Source organism: Salvelinus fontinalis, chromosome 8 (assembly GCF_029448725.1).
Source record: "Salvelinus fontinalis isolate EN_2023a chromosome 8, ASM2944872v1, whole genome shotgun sequence".
NCBI lineage: Eukaryota > Metazoa > Chordata > Actinopteri > Salmoniformes > Salmonidae > Salvelinus > Salvelinus fontinalis.
The window spans coordinates 15,084,473-15,094,054 of NC_074672.1; the positions used below are offsets into that span (position 1 = coordinate 15,084,473).

Genomic DNA, 9,582 nt, shown 5'->3' on the forward strand with positions numbered 1-9,582 from the left:
GAAAAGCATTGTGGGAATTGGGGTCTATTACTATCCATCAATCACGAAGATGTGTGATGTAAACAAGGAAGTCGGTTGTGAAATAGAAAGGGAGATTTCAGCCTGTGAGGAGATGACACGGAGCAGGTAAATATATATGTATCACCACTGTTTGTCATTATATTCAGTGTGTTATTTGTATTCTAATTTACAACTGTATACTACATGTATACAGTTAAATATGTATAAATATACTGTATTTTGAAACTCAGCTCAAGACGTCCGTGTAACATTACTTTAGCCCTGGTCAATGTCGTTTCATTATGTAGCTAGCTAGCCTGTTTGCGAATGGTACAGAACGTTTAAATGGACTTTTCTAACGAGTTTAATTGAGAAACAACTGCTAGAATTTTGCTCAAAGTATGTGTTGGACCCATTAATGTGTCTATAATCATAACATTTGAATTAATTATATTTCTATGTCCATAATACCATATTTAGATGGTTATGGAAAGGCAGGTATAATACTAGTCCAATAATGGACTAAAGGACCTAACGTTATTCCTTAGTCCAAGGACCTTACATATTCAGTTTAGAGGCGATTTGGCTCTGACAACCAAAACAGCCAAATACTCCCATCTAAACATGAATCGATTCTCAATTGTGGTACTTGTTCTAGAAACATAAAACCCTCTACTTTCAAATCGCATCAAAATATAACATTTCACAAATGCAAAATATAAACTTACTAGCACACTCACACTGTATAAACTGGTTTTAACACAGTATTTTTCAGTGACAATATTGTAGTGAACGTCTTCCATTTACACATAGGTCTTTGGAGGCTCGATAGCTATTTGCACAGGTATGCCTCTGTCTTCCGTCTGTTTTCCATGAACAAGCGCTGTAACATGGAAATTTGGCCATGTGGGAACCCTAACCCTAGAAAGCTTTTTTTGTTCTTTTTTTTTGTTCTTTAATTTTTACTTATTTAATTTTTTTTATTTAAAGATGCTTTTCTTATGTTTCCAAAACCATCCTGCAAGCGAGGCATTTTAACATTCAGAACGAGCGTTGGGGCTCTTAACAAAACGACTTTGGCTAGAAGATACTATCGTCAATAGGCGATAAAGGTAGTTAGCGACTATGAATGTCTTAGGCAGGTACATTTTCACAATTTTTCGCGAAGCAGCCAGTTCGAATCCTGGGTCTGCCGGGTAATAAAGAAGTGAGAAGTGAGTTTGCACCCGCATTATAGACATCCTAGATCCCATCTCCTGCCATTGTGCCCTTAAGCAAGGCCGTTAAACCCCACAACTGATCCACGGGCCCCACAGTATGGCTACCCTCTGCTCTAACCACTCCAACTTATGTTTGTGTGTCTTTCGGAACGGTTGGTATAACGCGGAAGTCGAATTTCCTTTTAACCTTGTGTACAATTGGACAATAAAGTGATCTTTGTCTTCTCTGCCTGTTTGCTGTTTGTATTGCTCATTAATATTTCGTAGTACTGGGATTGTCTTTGTAACTACCATGTAAATACATTTTTAGGAACACTTATGGCAGTGGCACTGGTTTGGTCATTTCTCTTCTCTGCCACATAATCATTGCAGAGTTCCTGTTTCATGCCTCATATAAGCCTACAGAATGGAGGAGAGACACAAAAGGATTCTCCAACGCAATAGGGTCAATCTCGTGAGAGACCTGAACCCATCAGATATGTATGATGGACTTCTGTCAAAAGGAATCTTTACTCAAGACATGATCGACGAGATAAAGGTAAGGTGTGACGCTATTCTTCTTGACAATTATTGTCTGTCTTGCAAGAATCCCGATTCATGATAGACATCATCATGATTAGGCTATCCTCATTCCCATGCTTTTGCACACAGCGAAGTCTGGAATTCTAACCAAGTATCATATGCTGCTTTCAGTTCTCACAAGCCCATGCCTTGTTCCTCAATTTCAGAGATCAGGAACCAGACGAGACCAAGCCAGACAGTTGGTTCGAGACCTGGAGACTCGAGGGAGTCGGGCCTTCCCAGCTTTAATAGAGTGCCTTCGTGAGAAAGGACAGCATAGCCTGCCAGATCTCCTGTTGGCGGGGGAACCGCAGAGCCAGCCTCTACCTCTGCCTGTCCATGTCCGGACAGTTGTTAGGCCTTTGCCAGTTTGTAAGTATGCCTATGTGGTTAAATATAATCTGTGATTCATTGCAATGTCGGTCCATACTACTGAAATGTTCATATTTGCTTTGGATTTTGCTCTATTTTGACAGACTCTCATATGGACACTGTGGTAACCCCTGTCTATCCAAGTCAACCAGTTAGGCCTTTGCCTATTACCCCTGTCTATCCAAGTCAACCAGTTAGGCCTTTGCCTACGCCTACCACTCCAAGTTTATGTATGTGATCATAAAAATTTTCTGTAAGTACTTTGACATATGTCTCTGAATATTCAAGTATAAAAGTGGTGATGTTTATTACAGCCCCTGAAAGGGAGTTTGGAAAACCCAGGGCAACAGGAAGAGTTAGACGTGACAGTATTCAGGTAAGTTATCTTGCCTTTTGGCTCTGTACTATAGGGCAAATGTAGCATCCGTTCCCCATTGTGGTTATCAACAGTACTCTCCAGCGGAGTTGTTGTGTCTCACTTCTGTTGAATTTAACTTCACATATTATGCTATATAAATCCACATACTGTATCTTGCCTCGTCAAGATTATAACAAGTCTAAATTTGAGTCTAACCAGTTCCCTAATTTTATAGTTTGGATATACTGTGGAATCAATGCATGCTTTTCTTTCATGTTCTCTCAGAGTTATAAGATGGATGCCAGCCCCTGTGGACACTGCCTGATCATAAACAATGTCGATTTTGAGCCTCAGTCAGAGCTGAATAACCGCACAGGGTCCAACATAGACTGCGACAAACTGGAGAGAAGATTTCAATCCCTTAACTTTATTGTCCTTGTCAAGAGAAACCTGAAACAGAATGTGAGGATTTCCTCAGCTACTCTCCTTTATATCTATTCATGATTAACTTAGATACTGGCCTAATGATCTAATGCTTACAGTAATAACTATATTTCAGCAAATAAGGCAGGAGCTATCAGCTTTGTCCAAGAAGGATCATTCACAATATGATTGTTGTGTGGTGATCATGTTATCACATGGGACGGAGGTAAGAGACTCATATCCTTTTACAAATGCATAGAAAGTAGAAAGGTTTGTCTTTCAGGAGATGAATAATGTTATTTCATTGCATATTTTTTAAGGTAAGTCACAATCGCTTCCCTGGTGCAGTGCTTGGAGTGGATGGGCCCAATGTCCCAGTTCAGCTCATCACAAACTACCTCAATGGTCAGAACTGCCCATCCCTACAGGGCAAGCCCAAGCTCTTCTTCATCCAGGCCTGTGGGGGAGGTAAGACAACTTCGCTGTAGGCGTTTCTTATGCTTAGTGATCACTTAGTACTGCTTATGCAGCACTGTAACAATAGTGTTATAAATGTGTTGTAATACTAGTCTGTACACTGGGTTACATCTCCCAACAGTGGAGGAAATCTCTCTCTGCCAGTCACCACCCCGGATTCACGTTCGAGAAACCTAGAACTGCTGGAGTCCAGGCTAGGATACTAATATGTACAGTACCAGTCAAAAGTTTGGACATGCCTGCTCATTCAAGGGTTTTTCTTTATTTGTACTATTTTCTACATTGTAAAGACATCAAAACTAAGAAATAACACATATGGAATCATGTAGTAACCAAAAAGTCTTAAACAAATCTAAATATATTTTATATTTGAGATTCTTCAAAGTAGCCACCCTTTGCCTTGATGAGAACTTTGCACACTGTTGATATTTTGACATTCTCTCAACCACTTTTGACATTCTCTCAACCATTTCACCTGAAATTCTTTTCCAACAGTCCTGAAGGAGTTCCCACATATGCTGAGCACTTGTTGGCTTCTTTTCCTTCAATCTGCGGTCCAACTCATCCCAAACCATCTCAGTTGGGTTGAGATCGGGTGATTGTGGAGGCCAGGTCATCTGACGCAGCACTCAATCACTCTCCTTCTTGGTCAAATAGCCCTTACACTGACAGTGTCACCAGCAAATCACCCCCACACCACCTCCTCCATGCTTAAAGGTGCAAACCACACATGCAGAGATCATCCGTTCACCTACTCTGCGTCTCACAAAAACCTTATAAACTTATCCTCATGAGGTGTTCCTCACCGCAGAGGTAACTCTGGGTCTTCCTTTCCTGTGGCGGTCCTCATGAGAGCCAGTCTCATCATAGTGCTTGATGGTTTTGGGACTGCACTTGAAGAAACATTGAAAGTTCTTGAAATTTTCCTGGATTGACTGACATACATGCCATTTCTCTTTGCTTATTTGAGCTGTTCTTGCCATAATATGGACTTGGTCTTTTACCAAATAGGGCTATTTTCTGTTGGCTCAAACTGATTGGCTCAAAGGCATTAAGAAGGAAAGAAATTCCACAAATTAACTTTAAACACACACACCTGTTAATTGAAATGCATTCCAGGTGACTACCTCATGAAGCTGGTTGAGAGATTGCCAAGAGTGTAAAGCTGTCATTAAGGGAAAGGGTGGCTATTTGAAGGACCTCAAATGTAAAATATATTTTGATTTGTTTAACACTTTTTTTGTTGTTGGTTACTACATGATTCCATATGTGGTATTTCATAGTTTTGATGTCTTCACTATTATTGTATAATGTAGAAAATAGTAAAAATTAAAGAAACTCTGGAAGGAGTAGCTCTGTCAACTTTTGACTGGTACTGTAGATGGGATGTTACTATGTCTATTACGTTCATGATCTATATCTCTAATAAAGATAATACATTTAAATAGCTTGTATAATGTTCTATGCATTGTGGTCTGGCAGGTGAGAGAGACACAGGCTTTGAGGTGACTCCTGACGAGGATAGGCCTTGTATTGGAGGAACAGATGACCAGACGGACGCCATGCCCATTTCCTCCAGCAGTGACTCTCTGAGCACTCCGTCTGATGAGCCAGACGCTAGGGCCACACTGCCCACACCCAGCGACATACTGGTGTCCTACTCCACCTTCCCAGGTGTGTGTGGGGGTGGGGGGGTGTTGCTCTCAAATACAATACTTATTTGTGGTGATCAATCGCAAGAAAGTGTCATTAGTATGCCTGTCGCCCTGATGGCTGTTTGTCTGTGTGACTTGAACAGGTTACGTCTCCTGGAGAGATACACAAGCTGGCTCCTGGTATGTAGAAACACTGGATAACGTCTTAGAAGACAATGCTGCCGCTAATGACCTGGTCACCATGTTAATGATGGTGAGTTTGTTGTTTTTAATATTGTTAAAAAAATTGGCAATACAGTTAATTTTTTGTTTAAAAAAATGTGTATTATAAAGCTGTATTTTTATTTTGAACGGCAGTAAGGATATTCTCTTATGAAGCTATCAATGTTTTTGTTTGTGGTCAGGTAAACAATGAAGTTTCACAAAACTCAGCCAAAGGCCTCTACAAACAGATGCCTGGTTCCTTTAACTTTCTACGCAAACTTCTCTACTTTCAAGTCCTGCCCTGCCAGAGACCAATCCAGGCATGACGAAACTCTCAGGAAATATTTGTCTCTTCATGTGCCATTAAAAAAAAAGATCCTCTATCAATGTTTATTTGGATATGTGAACAAAAGGACCAAGATTGGAATTGAATGTTTGTTCTTTTAAAATGTTCTTTCTTTTCTTGTTTTTACACTCAATGTTTGCTCTTACAAGATTGCAAAATCTTTGTGACAATCAAAAACATTGTAATCAATAAAAACCAATGGTTTTCCTTGAAGCGCTCTGCAAAATATGAATCGGTACTGCACCCTCTATAACCACTGTGATTATTAGTTGACCCTGCTGGTCATCTATGAACATTTGAACAACGATTTGGCCTTAATGGCCATGTACTCTTATAATCTCCACCCGGCACAGCTAGAAGAGGACTGGCCTACCCCGCAGAGGCTGGTTCCTCTCTAGGTTTCTTCCTATGTTCCTGCCTATCTAGGAAGTTTTTCCTAGCCACCGTGCTTCTGCATTTCTTGCTGTTTGGGGTTTTAGGCTGGGTTTCTGTATAACCACTTTCTGCTGATGTAAAAAGGGCTTTATAAATACATTTGATTTGATAACCTTTACTTTTAGTCAGAACATCTATTGTTTATAATATGTTGTTTTCATCTTGAGGGATTTAGTTTTAGGTGAATGGGTGTTCAGTGAATGGGTATTAATGTACTATAGCTGAATGTTGTGATGTCCAAATGTAATGCTCTGTTCTGGTTGTCTTTCTACACAGTTTTTTTTATTTGAAGGTTACCGTTGCATTCATTCAATTTAATGAGATACTGTAGAGTTGACTGGCTCACTATGTCTGTAGCCTTAGTCAATTGTCATTTTTAGCTCAGTTGTCCATTGCCTGAATCTAATGCAAACGTTAGAATCTATCATTGGAGTATCTTGGCTGGAAGCCATGCACATTTGGCTGCACTAGAGGAGAGAGCTTCTTGGGGAAAGAATTCACACCTAGATATAAATATAGTACTGCTTATGTCTCTATTACATTTGAATACTTCACACAGTAGAAGTTGAAGGATATAATGGTAAGTGTCCAATAGATGGAGTCTGTGAGTCAGGTGTTGGGGATTTGGTCTGTGTACATACCATACACAGACCAAATCCTCAACATCTGAGTCTATGACGTGAAACAGTGTTTCCCGAACTGTGGTCCACAATACATAAAAATCAATCTGTAATGGTGGATGATTTTCATTTATATTCCAAATCACACCATTGTGGATTCAGAGTCCTGCAACACAAATAATTCTTTGTGATTCTTGAATCCAAGAGAATAATAATATATTTATTTTATATTGTGCTTTTCAATACAAACAATCTCATAGTCTCTTTAAAAAACAAACACAAAAACAGATGGCAGATTATTGGGTGTTTGGCTTCCACAGTTTAAGATGATAAGATATCGAGGCAGTATGGAGAAGCAGTTGCTTGATGTGGGGGAGCATAGATAGTAGGCCTACAGACAGGAGAAATGTCCGTCAGGACACAAGAGCTCTTCATAACGTCTACGATGTTCAGCTCATCTCTAGGTGGGCTGGGTCGTCAAGTCCCCAAAGTGTATCACCCACTTGGGTGATGCTTCGGCGACTGTAAAAGTGCCAGAAAAGACCACCACACCTTGGTAGTATCCAGGAACAGTCCTTTCAAGTGTTATTAGTCGTATGTACAGGATGCACATGGTATACACTGTACAATAAAATGCTTACTTACAGGTTCCTTCACAATGCAACAACAACAATAAATAATAAAAGATAAGATCACAAACATAAAGTCAAAGGCAGTAGAATATAATAAACACTTTAGCATAAGTATAATACAGGAAGGCACAATGTGTGGTCCAATATGTACACGTGCATTGGGGTGCTTAAATTGTGCATTAGCTATAGTAAATACACGTCTGGTAGCAGCAAGCCTGTGTGAGTGCATGTGTGCTAAGGTATGGAGAATCAGAGCAGGTGGTCAGTCCAGTTCAAGTGTTCAGCAGTCTGATGGCTTGTAGATAGAAACTGTCTCAGAGCTTGTTGGGATCAGGCCTCATGTTCTGATAATGTCTGCCCAACGGTAAGGGAGTGAACAGCTCGTGGCTGGGGTTTGAGGGGTCCTTGATGATGCTGTCCTCAGGCACCGTTTTGAGTAGATGTCCTGGATGGGTGGGAGTCTTCACCACCCGCTGGAGGGCCTTGTGGTTGTGGACGCTGAGAAGTTAAGGCAAAGGGTGGCTACTTTGAAGAATCTCAAATATAAAATATATTTGATTTGTTTATCACTTTTTTGGGGGTTACTACATGATTCCATATGTGTTATTTCATAGTTTTGATGTCTTCACTATTATTGTACAATGTAGAAATATTAAAGATAAGAAAAACCCTTGAATTGGTAGGTGTGTCCAAACTTTTGACGGATACTGTAGGCATTACTCTTGTCCATATGTCATGCCATGTGAATAGCGATGGAAATGGCATGTTCTGTGGATCTGTTGGAGCGGTAGGAAAATTGGAGTGAGTCCAATGTGCCTCGCATGCCTGTAGTCTCTCATCCTGCACACCGCTTTCATCGTCCTAGGAACTGGGGCAGGTGAAAAGCCAAGGAAGAGCAGAGGAGCCTGCTCTAACCCTGGAGCCGATCACAATTTACAGTATGTATTTTTGTGTTCATATAACGGTGGCATGCAATGCAACTTTGGCACCTGAATTCAATGTAACGTTGGTTCCACATTACACTGGCTAATGCATATGCATTACATGCAGGTATAATGCAATTATAGTGTAGTTACATCGTATTACACTGTACTTTCACTGTACCATGCATGCCTATGTAACTACACATATCTATTCTGTTAATCAGTGTTGTTGCAGCCTTTGAGAAGGAGTGGAAACATAATGGAACAAGCTGCAGCTGAAATTCCAGGGTTAAACTCTTAATTGACAGCAGCTGCTCGGTGTGATCTCTTGAGATGGAGGCGTTCTTTGTACCAATTATGGATATGAATGAACACAAACATAAATCCACTGTCAGTAAATGCTCTCTTTGTAAGTGTTCAGGGGATGGAGCATGGGTTGAAAATAGCCAGACCTGGCCTACTTGCTTCAGGCCTAAAGGTTAGTAGGCTTAATAGTTCATCTGTAGGCTAAACTGTTAGAGCAAGTCTCTTTTTGTTTGCAATGGTGTCCAGTAACACAATTGTTTCAGTTATTGTTAAATTGTTACTCTAGGCTTACACTATTATCATTTTAGAAAAGTACTTGCTTAATTATGGTTTTGTGTATTGATTTCATGAAGAATAGTATGTTTGTAATGTACTGTTAATCACATAAATTCATTATCTGATATGCAGTGGAGAAACGTCATCAAGCCTTCATGATGGGCCACAAGGGCAATTGATTCAAGGGCAACTGATTTGAGATCAACAGAGGGCGCCGATGTGCAGACTTCACCAGCATCAAGGTAGGCCTAAACCACTGTTGCAAACTTTCCACATAGGCCTACAGGCTACAGTAATTTCACCTGGAATAGTTCATGCTTTAAAGGTAAAGTGATCCACATCGTGTAGTATCTCTTCCCCCAAACCACTTTTGGTTTGGATGGTGGTTATGCATGACAAAAGCGAGCCACACGTCTTTGGCGGGCATGAGAGTAGATCTAAAATACATGCCAAGAGGGCATCATTCTGTGACCGGTCAAGTGATTAGGAAAAAGTACAACATTTGCATCCGAGTGGATTTCAAATTGGTGAGTTATTTAACGTAATTATGCATAAGTATTAATCTATACATTAAATCAAATGTATGATCCAATTCAATTTGTTCTTTTAACTTTGTAGCCTAAAACACATTTTGAACTAATGTGGTTGTTTTAAAACTGTAACGCTAAATATGTTCTATGTGGCGTCTCCTCACGGAGTGATTAAGACTGCCTATCAGCAGCACTCCCTGAATTCCATTCCGCCTTTTATGCAGGGAAGTGGCTCGTGTGTCTC

The 9,582-nt window shown here is 40.2% G+C and overlaps 1 protein-coding gene across 1 annotated transcript; it reads left to right on the forward strand.

The window, feature by feature from the left end:
* Window positions 1-29: 29 nt before the first annotated feature.
* On the forward strand, window positions 30-6,169 carry LOC129860674 (caspase-9-like). The gene is made up of 11 exons (XM_055931305.1): window positions 30-126; window positions 1,593-1,758; window positions 1,949-2,153; window positions 2,258-2,383; window positions 2,468-2,529; window positions 2,797-2,973; window positions 3,071-3,160; window positions 3,255-3,402; window positions 4,894-5,085; window positions 5,210-5,319; window positions 5,471-6,169. The coding sequence occupies exons 2-11, from the start codon at window positions 1,627-1,629 to the stop codon at window positions 5,594-5,596; spliced, it is 1,368 nt and encodes a 455-aa protein (XP_055787280.1). The 5' UTR covers window positions 30-126; window positions 1,593-1,626; the 3' UTR covers window positions 5,597-6,169.
* Window positions 6,170-9,582: the final 3,413 nt, after the last annotated feature.